This window comes from Siniperca chuatsi, linkage group LG21 (genome assembly GCF_020085105.1).
Source record: "Siniperca chuatsi isolate FFG_IHB_CAS linkage group LG21, ASM2008510v1, whole genome shotgun sequence".
Classification (NCBI taxonomy): domain Eukaryota; kingdom Metazoa; phylum Chordata; class Actinopteri; order Centrarchiformes; family Sinipercidae; genus Siniperca; species Siniperca chuatsi.
The window spans coordinates 25,255,256-25,274,561 of NC_058062.1; the positions used below are offsets into that span (position 1 = coordinate 25,255,256).

The window sequence follows — 19,306 nt, forward strand, 5'->3', positions numbered from 1 at the left end:
TCTGAAAATGAAATGTTATCCTCCTTTGAACAATAATTATGTTTTGCTCCTCACTCTGACAACAAGCTTTTCACCCCGCCTTTGACTGTGGCCATTTGGAACAGCTATAAATACTTTTGCCTTTAGGCATGGTTGGACGGCACTTCATACAAAGTAGTGCGTTTCAAGCATACCCCAGTGTTAAGGTCAGGATGGTGGATGAGCATGTAGCATCTCCAACGCTCGTGCCGGAGAGTGGAGTTAGCATCCCATTGCAGACGAGCAATTAATGTTGGCTTTTTGTAAACTAAACTGTAACCATGATCTTTCCCTGGTGTATTAGATGTCTAACCTAAACATACCTTAAGTTTAGTTTATTGGCTATATTCATGATCTTTCCCAAACTTTAAAAGTGCTGGATTTGCCATGCATGGATTTTTTTTAAATAAAAAAATTCAAAAATGTTGGCATTGAACCTTTAAAAACTTTGTCATTGATCATAATCCAGGGTTTTGCAGAATTGTCCGATATCAATGTCCTGTCTGGTGATATAGAGTTGGACATCTTGCGTGTAAAGTTATCAATTTCACCTGGAGATGGCACCAATGTGATGATGCAAGAATTCAAGGGGTCACAAAAAGTATTAGGATTCATCCTCTTAAGACCATGCGTATCCACAGAAAAATCCTAGAAATCCAAAATTGATTTTTCAAGATACATCGTTCTGGATTGGATTGTAGGTCTAAGGGAAATGTTGGGCTCATGGCACTCTAGAGGAAAAGGTCAGGGAGTCACTAAAATCATTAATAATCATCCCCTGAGAACATAAATATCTATACCAAATGTCATGGAACTCTGTACTTATTGAAATACCATACGCATGGACAAACTAACCTCCCAAATGATCTACCAACATCGTTATGCCTTCGCCCAGCTGCTAGTGGGGCAAAATGTTCAGCCACCTACTCCAAAGGGAATATGTTGTAACACTTGATCAGTCTGTACTGTGTACAACTACATGTCCAATATCCTCCCAGCTCTTTACCAAGTCACCCTCTTCCTTTCTCTCACAATATATGGTAATCGTTGCCTTGACTTACTTCTGCTGCGGTCCTCTCTAAAGTTAAGCTTGAACACTTGTTCTAAAGTTAAACTTGAACATTTGATGATCATGGAAAAGCAAGTATGGTCCACTCATTCCTTATACCCCCCTCCAATCACTCCCCTCTTCTCTTAGTAACTTAACTTATGGATAGTGCAGGTCTGCCCACCAGCATTTGCCCCTGTCACTCAGCCTGACTGCCCCCCTTCTTCTCAGCTTACCCCATAGGTTAGTCTCACTCTTTTTCTGTCGCTCTCACATTAGTCCTGTCTGTGTCTCCAGTGTTACCAGTTACTGACGGCTCTCCTCTCAGCTTCTTATTGCAGTCTGAAGTGATCACACAAGTGCTGCACTGGACTAAAAGTTAGCCTGTCTTGTTGTGGTCCCAGATTCAAAGGGAGGACACCCGCTTTTCTCAGGATCATTTTTGCCAGGACCTGGGAACAAGTGTCTGGATCTCAACTTGGAATATCTTCTCTGCACTGGACCTTGTCTATTGGATGCCATTATAATTGGCGTCCATTTCCTACTGTAGCAATCTATCTGAGTGTGTGCACCCCTGAGTGGGTTTGAATTTGTGAGGTTGTGTGTGTGTGGGGGACAAATAGGCAAAGAGCTGCAGTGCTGGACTCCTGCAGTGATTCCAGGTTAATTCCTCATTAGTTGGTCCGGTCCCGGCTGTGAACATGGCATCTTTGAGAAGTTTGATTCTTGCGCTGCTGCTGGCGCTGCTCTGCTCCTTCCACACCCCGCTGGCTCCCACTGCAAAGGCGCAGGATCTGCCATTCCGCTCCGAGCAAGGTCTGGTGGCTGATGACGATGATGATGATGATGATGACGATGATGATGATGACGATGATGATGACGACGACGACGATGATGATGATGATGATGACGATGATGATGATGACGACGATGATGACGACGACGACGACGACGACGATGACGACGATGATGACGACGATGATGACGACGATGATGATGATGATGATGACGATGATGATGACGACGACGATGACGACGATGATGACGACGATGATGATGATGATGATGATGACGATGATGACGACGACGATGACGACGACGATGACGACGACGACGACGATGACGACGATGATGACGACGATGATGATGATGATGATGACGACGACGACGACGACGATGACGATGACGATGACGATGACGATGACGATGACGACGACGATGATGATGATGACGATGATGATCATGAAGGTAAGTTACTTTAAATATGCAGTACTTTGTATGTTCTCATATTCCTTTGTCCCTTCCCCACCCGTTTTCATTCCCAGGGCGTCAAATACCAATGTTTTGTCACGCCCCTTGGCATTGTATACAGGTGGACTTTCTCGCTCTTTATGTCGCTCGTTATACTACGTCACCTGACTTCCTTAAGGCTTTCTGGCAGCCCTGTGCATGCTATACAAACGCTAAAGGGTTTCCTTGTGCGTCTCTATAGAACGCAGAGGGAAATGACAAAATGTCGGTATCTGACGCCCTGGGAATGAGAACGGGCTGCCCTTCCTGTGTTAGCAGCAGACATCTGCAGCTGAAACACATTTGAAACTGCGTTCTGTCAAAGCGTTAGCTGTCACTGACTTGATTTTTAATGACAATATGTTGTTTATTCCTGGTCTGGCTGTGATTGGCTATTAAAATTGACAAAACACAGTGCCGAAACAAAATAGGCCACAGCTCAATGTAGCAATGTTACACCCACGTATGTTATATTTAAAGTTCAATTGTCAGTGATGGCTGATGACATGCAGTTGGTGATTCGTTTCAGGTACAAACGTGCATGTATGTCTACATTACAGGACAGTGTGCAAAAGGGGAGGAGCTAAGACCAACGTTAGCCACTCCCCTCTCGTTAACATTCTTACAACCTAATCATCTCTTTGTCAGTTCTTATTTTAATGTCTCGGAGCGCATTGGTAATAAAGTCCCTCCTCCACCCCTTTCCAGCTGTCCATTTCCCTTGCTGTCTCTGACACTGTGTTCTTTTCCCTGCTTAACTAGAGTTATGAGCACTCTGGGGAAATTGAACTGGCCCATCTGAAGTCCAACTGTCCGAAGTCCTTCGTACAGTACACTAGATATGAACTTGGGGACTGCAGAAGCATTGATTTGAGAGAGAGAAAGAACAAAAAAAAACAATTTCACAGAAACCAAGCCTGCCTTGGAAATCAGTCATTGGGGTCACTAGTCTGAGATCTTTTGATTTGTGTTTCGTTTGAAAGAATGGTTCCTCCACTAGGATCTCCTTTCTCATTTGTTTTGGATCAGATTGACCTGCATTTGTGTCTTTATGTGAACCTACAGAGAAAGAAAGAGAGACAGTGATATTGGGGGTGGGTTGGGGGATTGGGGTGCTAGTGAAACAGACAGAGGGAGAATAAAGCGCGAGTAGAGGTGCAGGAGGGCCACTACCTAAATTCATTCATTTAAAAGCTTAGAGTACCAACAGATATTAAATTTCTCTCTTTCTCCATATCTCTCAATCTCATTCTTTCTCTGTGGAGCGTTTATGCCGCTGTCTGTTGAAGAGGCGTGTAATGCACAGATTTTATTTTTCAAGTCTGGTGTGTGCACTTGTAAAATTGCTAAACACAGATAAGATAATAAAATAACTGTCAATGTATCTATGAACAGTGTAATAATCATATCTCTTTTTATTTTCTAAAACGCTGATGTTCTGAACCACTAGATAAAATAATAACTTTTGATGCACATGTCAATAGCTTACATTAATGATGAATATTTGAGTTTTCTGCAATTTTCCCTTTACTGTTCAGTGCTTATTTGGCACTGATATAATTGAATTAAAATATTTGAGTCATTTGTGAAACTAAAATGAACAGATGTATAATTCCTCATTTGTTATGAAATGTTGCAACAGTGGATTTGCTGATGATTTTTCAGACCTTCAGGGAGAGAGTGTTTGGGAAAAGAGAGAAACGTCTCTTTCTATAGAGGAAGTAAAAAAAAAAAAGCAAAAGCTCTGCCAAATGTCAAATTCTCAAGAGATGAAATGGTTGTCTTCTTTTTCTCTTTTGTTTGGCAAAAATGTGATTTTGTGATGACTGTGAACATTCATGTGTGGAAAATATGACAGTCACTGCTGTCCATATGTCTTCAACCCTACTTTCACTCATTAAATAAATCAAATGATCATAAACTGCCTAAATGCAAATCTGTTACCAAAGGCAGAGGACTGAGTCGTAAAAAGCTGTTAAAATGCACGGAGAGCGTTTACTTTTGCTTTTATTAGAGGCCTGTAAAAATGTGTTTGGTCATGTTACCTGTATGAGGACCAGAATGCCAAGCTACAGACATTTGAAACCTGTGAGTATCTGTTCTGACCACAGTGAACTGTGTTTTATAAATGCTTGTCTGGGAGATTACAATAGTGAAGGGTTGGGCACAAATGTAATATGACTTCAACAGTCTTAATTAAAATTAAGGGTCTGACACAGATTTTAATTTCTGGGTGAAACATTTTCTTTGCATTCCCAACACTTTGAAACCATCGCAGTAATGATAAAGTCAGCATGTGAAAATATAATAGACACTAAAAATGTAATGTTCAGACATTACCTCCAAAGTGTAATTGTTACTGGTGACAACAAATGTAATAACATTTTTATTGTGTCAAAAAGTAATTTATAACATATTTGTATTGTAAATGTGTCACAGTAGTGGAATGTACTGTAATTAAGCATTTACTCAAATGCTGTACTTAAGTATAATTATGAGGTATCCTCTTTTGTTACTTAATACTCCACTACATTTATCTAACAGCTGTAGTCACTAGTTACTTTACAAATACATTTTTTACATCCAAGCCATATTGTCAGCTAATGTAAAATATGATAGATTGTTATAGACCCATAACATGAAAATGCTGCTAAAAAATGTCTGTAAAAAAAGTAATAATATTCCACTATTATAATATACAGTCAAATAACAGACCAACGTCATTCTGCTGCATAATGAACACTTTTACTTTAATACTTACATAGTACATTTGCTGATAATACTTCTGTAGTTTTACTTGAATAACATTTTGAATCTCTTACTTTTACTTGTAATTGAGTTTATTTACATTGTGCAATTGCTACTTTTACTAAAGTAAAGGATCTGAATATGTCTTCCACCCCTGTTGGTCTCCTTGAGTTTGGTTTAAGTTGAACATGAACTTAAACTGAAAATGTCAAAAATGAAATTAATAAGATTAAACTACACAAATGTATTTTAATTGACTAGTGAGCAGAAAAATAGAAGCAACTATAACACAATGCAATGTAATGCAATTACCTTACAGTAGTCACTAAAATGTGGCTTTTGTTGAGACTGCATGTTTGTGGATTCACTCATTTCTATTTAATGGCACTCTTGAGGCTGTTTTATGTTTTATGCATTGTGGTGGCGTTGTTTAGGAATGCAATAGACTGCTCACCAGGGGGCCCCAGTGAGCCTCCTTCCTCCCACTTTCTGCCCATCATGTACAGTTCACACAGCACACAGCCCTAGATACCAACCTATTATAGAATACTTCCTGGCCCCAGGTTTGCCCCATGTTGTGGTTATTTGATTAAACACATATTATTTTGGAATATGCGCAATATGAGCACAATATCAATAACAGTAAAGGTCCTCAAACTCAATTCTGACACAAGACCCCTCGAAAAGGTGTCCACTTTGCTTGGTTGGTAATCGTGTTTTACACTGACAGGTGCTTTGAACACAATCTGTGGAGGAGCAAATATATTAGAAACATCGACAATCTAACGTAAGCCAGACCACAATCCACAGCCTCAAAAGTCAGCACAGACACCATCTCTGTGCTAACACCTCCAACAGTGTCAACAACAATGAAAAATGTTATTGTTACAGGACAATTCAATTAAATTCAATTTATTTATATAGCACCAGTTCATAACAGATTTTATCTCATTGCACATTTCCTATAGAGCAGGTCTAGACCATACTCCTTATAATATTATTTACAAAGACCCAACAAATCCCACCATGAGCAAGCATTTGGCGACAGAGGCAAGGAAAAACTTCCGTTTAACAGGCAGAAACCTTGAACACAATGGTGGGCAGCCATCCGCCACTGCCGTGTTAGGTTTTCAGACAGAGAGAGAGAGAGAGAGAGAGAGAGAGAGAGAGGTTTTGGGGGAGGGGGGTTGCACAATGCAAATACCACCTAGAATTTTTTTAAAATAGTGATAATTTAATTGTAGTGGTAATATTAAGAAATGAATAACAATAATAGGAATGACAGCTATAGGAAAAATAATGACAGCATCAGTAACAGAGCCAATAACATCAACTGTAGCAGCAGTTGTCGAGCAGGAACACGGGGGCAGCAGGTGGCCCACAACCACAGATCCAGACTCTGCAGCTCCGGAGGCAGAAATACCTGCTGAAAGCAACAGAAGGAGAGAGGAGAGAGACGAGAAAGCACAAAACTACGGGAGAGAGAAGATGTTGAGTTAGTAACATGCAGTAATGGGATAAAAATGCATACAGATGGAGAGGGAGAGAAGGAAAGAGGTGCATCATGGGAAGTCTCCCAACAGTCTAGGCCTATAGCAGCATAACTAAGGGATGGTTCAGGACTCACCAGCCAGCCCTAACTATAAGCTTTATCAAAGAGGAAAGTCTTAAGCCTGCTCTTAAATGTGGTGATGGTGTCTGGTCCTCCCGAACCTAAACTGGGACCTGATTCCACAGGAGAGGAGCTTGATAACTGAAGGCTCTGGCTCCCATTCTACTTTTGGAGACTCTAAGAACCACAAGTAACCCTGCATCCTGGGAACGCAGTGTTCTAGTCAGATAATATGGTATTATGAGATCTTTAAGATACGATGGTGCCAGACCATTAAGAGCTTTGTAGGTGAGGAGAAGGATTTTAAATTCTATTCTGGATTTTACAGGGAGCCAGTGCAGAGAAGCTAATATTGGAGAAATATGATCTCTTTTCCTAGTTCTTGTCAGTAAATGTGCCGCAGCATTCTGGATCAACTGAAGAGTCTTAAGGAACTTATTCGGGCAGCCGGATAATAAGGAATTGCAATAGTCCAACCTAGAAGTAACAAAGGCATGCATTAGTTTTTTGGCATCATTTTGAGACAGGATGTGCCTGATTTTTGCAATATTACGTAGGTGAAAAAAGGCAGTCCTTGAAGTTTGTTTCATGTGGGAGTTAAAAGATAAATCCTGATCAAAGATAACTCCGAGGTTCCTTACGGTGCTGCTGGAGGCCAGGGAAATGCCATCTAGAGTTACTGTATATTTAGATAATGTGTCTCGAAGGTGTTTGGGGCCAAGTACAATAACTTCAGTTTTGTCTGAGTTTAACATCAGAAAATTGCAGGTCATCCAGGTCTTTATGTCCTTAAGGCATGCTTGAAGTTTAGGTAACTGGTTAGTTTCATCTGGCTTGATCGATAGATATAACTGGGTATCATCCGCATAACAATGAAAGTTTATAGAGTGCTTCTTAATAATACTGCCTAGAGGAAGCATACGTAAGGTGAATAGAATAGGTCCAAGAACAGAACCTTGTGGAACGCCGTGACTAACTTTGGCATGTGCGGAGGACTCACCGTTAACATGTACAAACTGAGATCGATCTGTTAGATTGGATTCAAACCAGCTTAGTGCGGTTCCATTAATCCCAATTGAATGTTCCAGTCTCTGTAATAGGATGTGATGGTCAATGGTGTGGAACGCAGCACTAAGATCTAACAAGAGAAGTACAGAGACAAGTCCATTGTCTGATGCAATTAAAAGGTCTTTTGTCATTTTCACCAGTGCTGTCTCTGTGCTATGATAAAAACTCTAAATCCTGACTGAAAATCCTCAAATAAACTATTGTTATTTAGAAAATCACACAACTGATTGGCGAATGCTTTCTCAAGGATCTTAGAGAGAAAGGGAAGGTTAGATATAGGTCTATAGTAAATAGCTAAAACCCCTGGATCAAGAGTGGGCTTTTTAAGAAGAGGTTTAATTACAGCTACTTTAAAGGATTGTGGTACATAGCCTGTTAATAAAGACAGATTGATCATATCCAGTAAAGAAGTGCTAAATAAGGGTAAAACATCTTTAAGCAGCCTAGTTGGAATGGGGTCTAAGAGACAGGTTGATGGCTTAGATGAATTAATCATCGAAGTTAGTTGAAGAAAGTTGAGCAAAGCAGTCAAAATATATATCAGGTTTTACAGTTGTTTCTAAGGTTCCTGTGTTTGAAGATAAATCGGTACAGGTTAAGAGCAGGACGTGATGAATTTTTTCTCTAAAAGTAAAAATTTTATTATTAAAGAAGCTCATGAAGTCGTTCCTACTGAGAGCTATAGGAATACATGGTTCAATAGAGCTATGACTCTCTGTCAGCCTGGCTACAGTGCTGAAAAGAAACCTGGGGATGTTTTTATTTTCCAATATTAATGATGAGTAGTAAGCTGCTCTGGCATTACAGAGGGCCTTCCTGTCTTGCCAGACTAAACAAGATTCTTCCAGGTTGTTGGAACGACACATTGCATGACAGTGTTCAGGGGTTTCTATTTTATGATTAAAGTAAAGTAAAAGAATTATGACTTCTTTCCCTGATTTTGAGTTTAATCCAGAATTTTGACTTTATTCTGAGAGTTTTTACTTTTTTCATATTTGTGACTTTAATTACATATGTATAGCAGTATATAAATAAACAGTAATGGGTAAATATGCATATGCTAAGATATATACAGTATGAACATGTGCAGCAGCTATACTGGGCAGTGCAAGTGTAAGTATATATAAAATATACAGTGCAGGTGTAAGTACAAGTAATGCTAAAAGTAAGACATTATATACAGAATAAACAGCTGAAAGTATGATATGAATATGGTGTATACACTATGGATAAGATATGTACAGTATAGACAATGGTATAAAGTGTATGGGTATGTGAGAGCACATATTGTGCAAGGTCTATGTACAGTAGTGTGGCAGTGGTGAGTAATTGTGAGCCAGCAGCCAGTGAGGCAGAGGCAGTACTTGTGCAAAATTAAACTTAGTGTTCAGTGGTTGGAGGTGTGATATTGCAGGTAAACATGCAGTTTGCTAAAAAACAAACAAAAAACAAACATCACTAAAAGTTTACTGCAGTCAGATGTATGTAATCCTAACACATGTTTTCGGTCACTCCCCATGATCCAGTCCTGTGGAGCCCATAAAAAGAGACACATCTATATATTTTATATTCTGGCTTTATATGGACTTCATTTGTCTGTCAAAAGTGGAGTCAAAATTTTAAGTTACTCCAAAATTACTGTGAACTATAATTGGCAGACAAACCACTCTCACTTTATGTTCACATTATCAATGGAATACCATGTATTTTGATGCAACATTGTTGAGTGTTAGATTTGTTCAAGTATTTTCGTTTGAAAGTCATATATATTATTATCAATATTATGTGCAGATGATGATGATGATGATGATGATGATGATGACGACGACAACGACGACGATGATGCTTATCACAAGGGCTCTGTGTGCTCATATTGTGAATTCTGTGAGGTATGTCTGAAAATACATTTGAGATAGTCATCAAAGCATCACAGTGTGTAGTGATGGGAACCAGCTGTGTTAAAGATTAAACAGCTTGGATTTGTTTCTTTATGTATTGAAATGGAAGTAGTACATACAAGCAATCCTCCACTCTACACGTGTCCACTCTGTAGGTTCTGTTATGTACAATCCTTTCCAACTTTGCCCCTTCTGATGATCTGCTCTCTATCAGCTTCTTTTTAACTAAATGTGTCTCCTTGCAGCACTGTGACAGCTGTGACAAATGTCCTTGTGAAGAGGGAGACAAGTCTGAACACTGTGATGACTGCAAGGTGAGAAAATACACATTATGTGACATTTGACTTCTGGTCAGTCCATACTCTCCTCTAACCCCAGAGCAAAGGAAAGTCTTAATCAGCTTTGTTTTTTCATACATGTACATATTTAAGTGATGTGCTTCTGCCTGTGACACACTCAACAAAGATTAACACAAATGCTGTTATTAATGTGATGCTATACATTTGTAACTAAATGGAATAGAATGAATCTATATCAGTTAATATTAAATATATATAAATGTGTATAAATCACACATGATTTTAAAATTATTGCCAACATATATATTTTTAACTACTGACTATTATTTTGGTGGCCATCATTACTAAAAGTAAAATTTTAGTTTGGCCTGTGTGACAAGATATTCAATAAAATTTTATTTATATAGCACCAATTCATAACGTTATCTCATTGCACTTTTCCTATAGAGCAGGTCTAGACCGAACTCTTTATAATATTATTTACAGAGACCCAACAAATCCCACCATGAGCAAGCATTTGGCGACAGTGGCAAGGAAAAACTTCCTTTAAGAGGCAGAAACCTCGAGCAGAACCAGACTCAATGGTGGGCGGCTATCCGCCGCTGCTGTGTTAGGTTTTGACAGAGAGAGAGGTTGGGGGGGGGGGATGTAAATGAATCACAATCTAATGTCGTTGCAACATTTAGAATCTTTTTTTAAATAGTAGAATTGTAATTGTAGTGTTAATATTAATAAATTAATAATAATAGGAATGACAGCTATAGGAAAAACAATGTCAGTATTAGTAACAGAGCCAATAACAACAACTGTAGTAGCAGTTGTCGAGCAGGAACACGGGGGCAGCAGGTGGCCCACAAACACAGATCCAGATTCTGCAGCTCCAGAGATCGATCTGATAGATAGGATTTAAACCAGCTTAGTGCGGTTCCCTTAATGCCAGTTGAATGTTCCATTCTCTGTAATAGGATGTGATGCTCAATGGTGTCGAACGCAGCACTAAGATCTAACAAGACAAGTACAAAGACAGTTCCATTGTCTGATGCAATTAAAAGGTCATTTGTAATTTTCACCAGTGCTGTCTCTGTGCTATGATGCACTCTAAATAAGCAAATAAAAGGGGCAGTACATTTCTGCAGACCCTAAATAGGTCATTCATGTAAATCAAAAACAAGAGAGACCCAAGGATGGAACCCTGAGGTACTCCACAAAGTAGCTTAGTGGCTGTGGCTTAGTAGTAGAGCAGGTCGTCCACCAATCGGAAGGTTGTGGTTTGATCCTGGCTTCCCCCAGCCCAGATGTCGAAGTGTCCTTGGGAAACCCCAAATTGCTCCCTTCAGCGTGTGAGTGTGTGTGGTTAGTTACTTTGGACTGATGAGCAGTTAGCATGCCATCAGTGTATAAATGTGTGTGAATGTGATATGTAGTGTATGAAGCGCTTTGAGTGGTCAGAAGACTAGAAAGGCACTATCCATTTACCATTTATTTGATTTGTGCCTATTATATACAATATATACATACTGTTCTCTGCCCTTTATATAATCAAGCAGCCATTTTAGAGCAACATCATGAAAGCCATATTTTTGTAATTTTGCAGTAAGTGATCGACAGTGTCAAAGGCCTTTGACAAGTATAAAAATATGCAGAGAGAGATTTATTTATTGTCTAAGGCTGTAAAGATTCTGTGAACAAACTGCAAAAGATCCATTTCTGTTGACATTTCTTTCCAAAAACCATATTGATGGCTGTACAGTATGTCGCTCTCATCCACATGTTTTTTTATTCTTGTATATACTAGTATAAAAACATGGGTGAGGGGCTCAATGATAGAGAAAACTACTTTCTTTACAAGACTAGATCTTATTTCATCATTCCCTGCTGTTTCCAAAGGTCACCTAACATTTGGGTACTGAAGTCCAAAATTTTAAACATTTGCCTTTCACTGCCATTTTGGCTGTGCATCATACCTTCTTAATCATTCACATTTACATATTGATATGCCCTCTCAGCAATAAAAAAAGAAAGGAAACAAAATAACGTATGAAAAGTCAAGGATGATATAAAATGACAATGATGGCAAGTAAAGATTATAATATACTAAGGCAAAACTGTGAGATACTAAGTCATAACTATGGCATAGGTCAAAATGTAGACTTTTTTAAAATGTGAAAGTCGAAGACTCAATAAATGTCATTATTTTGACATAGTAAATCCCAGAGTATTTTTATGTTTGTCATTCCTAACATTTGGTCATTTGATCATACATCATACATCTAACATATGAGCATACATGCAAATGTTTTTGTAGCTGTATGAAGTAACCTATGGCAGTGTGCGCAGGAAGCAGGTTGGGAACAGACAGCTCTGGGGTCAGACAAATAGATTAGGCTTGTTGTGACACTATGGAACTGTTTACATTTCTGACTCTACTTTTCTGTATTCATGACTTTCTGTCTTGTTCACAGATGTGCAGTTTCTGCCATGTGTGTCCTGTTTGTCAAACTCTTTGCCAGCCTGGTGAGTAAATGCAGAGCTGCCACAGTGAGAAAAAACACATTTTTATAATGCTAATAATAATAATAACTTTATTTATATAGCACCTTTAAAAACAGAGTTTACAAAGTGCTTTGCCAGACAAGGCAAAGCAGAAACAGGATACCCAGAAGGCAACATAACAGCAGAAAGCCAAACAGAAATGCCAGACAAGGCAAAGCAAAAATAAGGTCAAATTAAAACAAGAGACAACTTAAAAACATGACGATAGAAATAAAAACAAATGAAAACAATAAAAATAATAAAGAGACAAATAAGAAGACGACATCACGTAAAAGCAAGTCTATGAAAGGGAGTTTTAAGAAGTGATTTAAAAGAAGGCACTGATTCTGCGAGCCTTATCTCCTCAGGCAGGTCGTTCCACAGCCGAGTGGCCCTGATGTCAAAAGCACGGACACCTTTAGATTTAAGCCCCACCCGAGGACCTAAGGCTGCAAGCCGGCTCATATGGAGTCAACATTTCCATTATGTAGCTTGGGGCCAGACCCACACGTGCCTTAAAAGTGATCAGTAAAATCTTAATATCAATTCTAAATCGAACAGGGAGCCAATGGAGAGAAGCCAGGACTGGGGTGAGGTGATGTCGTCTGTTAAAACCAGTGAGAACTGCTGCATTCTGAACCAGTTGGAGGCGAGAGAGTGACTTTTGGTACATCACATCTTTTATCACAGTAGAAAAGGAAAGTTTTCCTGTAGTTCCTTTGAACTGGTCAGTCCTGTTATACAACACGAAGCATTTTGGGACTTGATTCATAGTTCTAAAGAGAACAGGATCTCCCAAACTGCACTGATGGCTGAAGGTTAGGCAGAAGAACTAAAGATGACCCAACAGGACTGGGAATAATACAAAATCTTAAATGTTTGTTAACCAAAGTGGAGTATTTTCTTTCCTATACAGCAGCTGAGTAGACCAAATCTGGCTATGTAGTGTATGTAAATGAATCACAATCTAATGTCGTTGCAACATTTTGAATCCCAAAATGAAGTAATACTTGATCAGTTCAATCAAATGGTTATGCTGAGATTTCTACAGTAGTGTTATATGACAACATTATAAGGCAACAATTCTACCTCTGATGAGAAATGTTGGACTTTCCTATTTGTTGACTAGGGCTCCAGCTCACGCTTACATTGTCTTTTTTCTTCAGGAGGTTTTCTTGATGAAGTGACTGGGTCGATCTACAAGTAAGTCATATTTACACTGAACTGAAACCTGTTCAAACATTTATGAACTACAGTCTGTCACTTCTGTTTGTCTCTCCATCCACAGGACTGTAGCTGATGTCTTTAATGATGATGATGACAACTGAACCCAACCATATGTTGCCACCATGTGGCCAAACTAATATGTTTCACTTTCACTTCTCATTTTCATTGTTATTTTTGTCTTTTTTCTTGAGAACATTAAACGATTGCTAACCAATGACTGAATAGAAAATGTTAAAAGAATAACTTCATATATTTGTGTACTGTTGTTAACTGACAAGTCTAAGTCATACTTTTAAGGAAAATAAAATATTTGCAGTCATATTTGGGATATGCTAAATAAAAAAGAGGGGACATTTTCACGGATTGATGAATTGATTTTAAAATGCTCACTAGACTGAATGTATGAAGTACTGCATTCGATGAAAGAAAATGAAACTTGTCTTGTAGAACTGATTCTACTTTAAGCCAACATACTGCCTGAAGTCAGAAAACAGGCCATTTTGAGCTGCATAGTGTGACAGAGGTGTGGAATCCAGCCACATGACTTGGACTCGAGTCACGAATCTGATGACAAAATCAAAACAGACTTTCAACTTGACCAGTGATTCGTGATTTCCATTGGACTTTAGCCTTTTAGCTTGATATCATCCCCAAGCCCAAGGGTTACTGTAAATATGATGTTATAAAAGGAATCAACTTCTTCTATGTATAATATCTCAAATCATATGCTTCACGTGTGATTTGAGATATTATATAATATTTAGAGAGCAATAGCCATTGTAAGACTCCAGGATTAAAAATGTCAAGGACAAAAATCCTGCTATATGCTAATCACTATGAAGCAAATAGGGGGCAGGGTGAGGCTGACATTACATAGCACATTGATAGAAAGGGTTCAAACATTTAAATATCAATGTTTATGGTTTGAAGAAATATATAGATGGAGAACTCATCAATCGTTTAAAGCAGCTTGTCCTGTCGTGGGGCTCTGGAGCCTAATCACAGCTACCACTGGATGAGAGATATCAGGTAAGAAAATGGGTAACCGTGGTCATTGACTAGGCCTGCAAGAACATGTTACAATGTCTTTTCATTATTTAACTAGTTCTACAGATTGATCTAAAACCCAAACAATGACCCTTCAGAAGCAGGCACATACTGTGTAGCTTATCCCAGAATTGAACAAATTCATTGTTAAAATATATTGTTTCCAAAGGCTATATATCTTTACAGCAGAAATAATATCATCAGTCTACAGTGAGCAGAGGCGGTAAAAGAGAACAGAGCTGTCTGCAATTTGTTCAGATTCTGCTGCAGTGTACTGTAGTCTGAAAACAATGGAATAATGCAGAACCCACTTTAGTGATACTGAACTTCAGTGCTGCAGGTTCGCTAATAGGCTACCAAAAGCCAGTTGGCATGCAATGAAATCTGCCTTTTGGAGTCTCCGAGCTTGGAGGCAGCTGCTTTGCTGGGTCGTATTCCCTTGCTGGGCCTTGGTGCAGATACATTGGCAAAGGGAGTGACTTGACTAAAATCAAATCTTGATCCATCATGAAATAAGGACAGTAAAGGTAGGGAATAACCGTATAAAATACAAAGGTTTGTCAGAGTTTGACTTTTTTTTAAGTCTCAGGTGAGGACATACAGAACTTAACAGGATTTCCCATGAACAAAAAACAGTCTGGCAAACGTGAGGTTCGTAACTGAAGGTTACCTGAATGCATCGTCAGACTCAAGGCGACAGGAGAGGGGAACATGAACAGAAAGCCACGGAGTTACACACTCTGGTACAGCAGGTGGCAGTATACAACTTTCACGTTGCTTTGTCAACTACCAAAGAGAAAGAAGAGGACGTACCTTCCGCTTCAGTAAGGTTACGAAACCAAAGCTGAGCCCCAAAAACATTTCTGACAGTGAGGACTTGAACTTCCATTGCACCGCGGCGAATGGGGTTTGCCAAGTTCTGCAGTCTGGACAGTTCCGATCCGTTTTGGGTGAGTTTATTTTCACGACCTTCATGTCTTTTCCGTTATCTTAAAAGTCTGTCCAGTTGTTGTTATTAGCACATGCTAATGGACCTGACTTAGCCCCGGTGTCGTGCCAGGGTAATTACCTCCGAATAGAAAGTGGGTCCCTGGCCGCTTGCATTCGGTGAGTAAATTAAACATATCAACGAGGTTTTGCAAAGTAGGCACATGGCTCATGTATCAAAATAAACGCTTTTATTGTTCTGTACGTGTTGTCGAACTTCGTATTGCACTGAAAAAGCAAACATTTCTCTGATAATTTGACAATGTTATAATTTCCCACGAGTCGATTACCTGGTCGTCCCATATTACTCTTTGGGAGCTGGATCCAGACACACTGCAACCTTTTATAAGGACGTTGTTCATTCAGATAGCTGTAACCAGTTAAACACATTGCTCCCCTTGACTCGAAATGTTCATTGAACTGAACGCAGCATTAACAGTATTTTGTCCTTGTAATCCACGTTTACATTGCAAATGATAGCCTACCTTTGGATATTGTTGTAAATGCTTCTGATCCCCCCTCCATAAAGGGTAAATAATAATAACCATCATAATGATAATGCATTGTATTTAAATATCACTTTTCATAACACAAAGCGATTAAGGTAGGCTACTTGTACTACCAGGGTGGACGTACAGTCTGCCAAAATATGTAACCCCCTTCATAATGCACAGGTAATTTATTCTGTGTATACTTCACATCATGCCTAATAACCTTGGTGAATATGGAGAAGTTTCTCCAGCCGTTATCAAGGCTCGAGCATGGAACAAGACCTGCTATAAACTGCTAAATGTTTTCATTCAGACATCACCACACAGTAATACTTGGCATTTATCTCTTGCATTTTTTTAGTTTTAGTTTAGGATTTACAGGGCGTTAATAAACAACAATAATAGTCTTTATAAGAAACCACTAGAGAGATTAGACTCAATCCCTGGTCAGGTGTTTCACTCAACATAAATGAAAGTGTCTGTGGGCGGGAAACGGGTGTGGGATCACATCCTGGTTTGGAGGGGTGATGAGCATGAACTTCCGAGCATGTAATGCACTTCTGGTCAAGCATGTTGCTGGCAGGTGAAAGATGCAGTTAGTGACACCTTTCCTCGGGTCAGCAGAACTAGCAGTGACAGACTTTACAAGGGAATGGATCATCATGATCCAAAATAGATCATTGCTGTTTCAAAAGGTAACTTGGCATCGAACTGAAAGCATTGTTTCAATCACCTATTAGGGTTAAAAAGTTAATGTGTGGTCAGAAGTGGGATCATTTGTACCTGTAACTACATGTGACAATGATGTGAGGGTGCAGCGAGGACATTTTTCAGCTGGCGTTCAGTCACTCAGGCAGTTTCTTTTTAATAACATCTCAATGATTCTTTGTCTTTATCCTCTTTTTTCTCTCTACCAGGATTGGAACCGTACATGGTACGCTGCTAACCCAGACCTCACCCAATGCTTCCAGAACACTGTCCTGGTGTGGCTGCCATGCCTTTACCTGTGGACGTGTGCCCCCATCTACCTCATCTACCTCCGCAGCCACGACCATGGCTATATATGTATGAGTCACCTCAACAAAGCTAAAACTGTGAGTGACGTGACCCTTGATTATTTTGAGGAGTCATTTTTCAAATTGTGCAAGGGTCACGTGTTGTTTATTTATTATTTCTACTCTCTCCATGTTAATCTGCCCTCTCAATGTTATCCTGTGTTATTGGAGCAGAGCAAAAACACTAATACATCTCTTATACAGGAGACATGTGTGAAGGCTCGGGTTATAATAGAAAAAGAAGTGGTTCGTATGACCTGTTCAGAAATCAAAAGTTTTCAGAGTGAAAAGCCGGCCTTCGCGGAGAAGTGGGAGGCACAATATTGTTTGACTATAGGAATAACGGAGCGCGTTTTCAGACAGTCTCTACTGGAAGAAATTCATAGTTTTGTTCACATGAAAAGTGACAGAAATAGTTGTGTAAAGAATGAAAAAGAGAGTTAGAGAGAGAAGTTCAAACCCCGGCTCCTCTCTCACCTCCACGCAGCTGACCAATCACAGTATGAAGTGGGTGTGAATGTCAGATTGTCGGTTTCTGGAAGTTAGAGAAATGGTCGGACACAGTCCCCCAATCCGATGTCAGAAAGGACTACTGATAAAGAACACAGCAAACCACGAATTTCAAATGTACAGTATATGAAATGTATGTATTCACACATTGAAGGCACAGCCCTCGGCAGCAATTTGGGGTTCAGTGTCTTGCCCAAGGACACAAGAACAGAAAGCAGTCCCGTCCCAGACCACCTGAGAGGTCTGGATGGTTCATAACGCAGCAGAAGATCAGAAATGTACTTTGGCCCTAAACCATTCAGTGCTTGATAAACCAACAGCAGTATTTTGAAATCAATTCTTTGACAGACGGGAAGCCAGTGTAAAGACCTCAGAACTGGAGTGATGTGATCCACTTTCTTGGTCTTAGTGAGGACACGAGCAGCAGCGTTCTGAATCAGCTGCAGCTGTCTTATCGATTGTTTTAGAGAGACCTGTAAAGACACCGTTACAGTAATCGAGTCGACTGAAGATAAATGCATGGACAAATTTTTCCAAATTCTGCTGAGACATAAATCTTTTAATTTATATTCTTCAGGTGGTAGTAGGCTGTCTTTGTAATTATTTTAATGTGGCTGTTGAAATTCAGCTCTGAGTCCATGACTACACCAAGATTTCTGGCTTGGTTTGTGGTTTTTACATTACTGATTGAAGCTGAGCACTGACTTTTAATCGTTCTTCCTTGGTATCAAAAACAGTGACTTCAGTTATATCTTTGTTTAATTGAAGAAAATTCTGGCACATCCAAGAAGAGGTCCCAGAATAGAGCCTTGGGGAACTCCACATGTATTTTTTGTCTGCTCAGATGTGTAATTACCTATAGACACAAAGTAGTCCCTGTCCTTTAAGTAGGATTCAAACCAATTTAAAACTGAGCCAGAAAGTCCCACCCAGTTTTCCAGTCGCTCTAGTAATATGTTGTGGTCGACCGTGTCCAATGCAGCACTTGAGATCCAATTATACCAAGACTGAAATTCTGACACTGTGTTTAAGTGGATGTCATTGAATACCTTAAACAAGAGCAGTCTCAGTGCTGTGGTATGATTAAACACCTGACTGGAAGACATCAGACATTAAACAACTGTTTAATGTCAAGAAGTTGAAAAACAGCTTTTTCAATGATTTTACTTAAAAACAGGAGGTTTGATATAGGCCCATAATTGTTCATTAGTGACGCGTCTAGATTATTCTTTTTTTAAGAGTCCAGTTTTCAGGGCCTGTGGGAAGATACCTGAAAGAAGAGACTTGTTGACAGGAAGAGGATTTCAGATGTCGTATAATCTCCTCCAAGTTTATATGGTTAGTAGGATCAAATTGTGTCATGCTATTTAAATTGATTTTAAATTGACACAGGGACAACACATGTCCTGTACCTGATATAGACACACTGACTGCCTGTATAACTTTCTGAATTTTGTCAGTGACGAAGGAGGCAAA

At 39.4% G+C, this 19,306-nt stretch overlaps 2 protein-coding genes across 3 annotated transcripts in view; both read left to right on the top strand.

Annotated features, from left to right (window-relative positions):
- The first annotated feature begins 1,286 nt into the window (after positions 1–1,286).
- LOC122869353 (secreted acidic protein 1A) lies at positions 1,287–14,099 on the top strand. Of its 2 annotated transcripts, none has more exons than XM_044182278.1 (6): positions 1,287–2,314; positions 9,576–9,673; positions 9,928–9,996; positions 12,444–12,495; positions 13,680–13,716; positions 13,802–14,099. In XM_044182278.1, the coding sequence occupies exons 1-6, from the start codon at positions 1,768–1,770 to the stop codon at positions 13,839–13,841; spliced, it is 843 nt and encodes a 280-aa protein (XP_044038213.1). In that variant the 5' UTR covers positions 1,287–1,767; the 3' UTR covers positions 13,842–14,099. The 2 variants fall into 2 exon arrangements, with proteins under 2 accessions (XP_044038213.1, XP_044038214.1); XM_044182279.1 differs by having other exon boundaries at positions 9,579–9,673.
- A 1,481-nt stretch (positions 14,100–15,580) lies between these two features.
- The window catches only part of LOC122869184 (multidrug resistance-associated protein 1-like), a 64,647-nt gene continuing 60,921 nt past the window's right edge, over positions 15,581–19,306 (top strand). The window contains 2 exon segments of the mRNA XM_044181917.1: positions 15,581–15,737; positions 17,183–17,359. Of these exon segments, the coding sequence (XP_044037852.1) occupies positions 15,690–15,737; positions 17,183–17,359 (225 nt within the window). The 5' untranslated portion in view covers positions 15,581–15,689.

Coding starts and splice junctions, on each gene's coding strand:
- LOC122869353 (XM_044182278.1), top strand. CDS start 1,768: ATGGCATCTTTGAGAAGTTTGATTCTTGCGCTGCTGCTGGCGCTGCTC. Junction 2,315..9,575: donor TGACGATGATGATCATGAAG/GTAAGTTACTTT, acceptor TATTATGTGCAG/ATGATGATGATGATGATGAT. Junction 9,674..9,927: donor CATATTGTGAATTCTGTGAG/GTATGTCTGAAA, acceptor GTCTCCTTGCAG/CACTGTGACAGCTGTGACAA.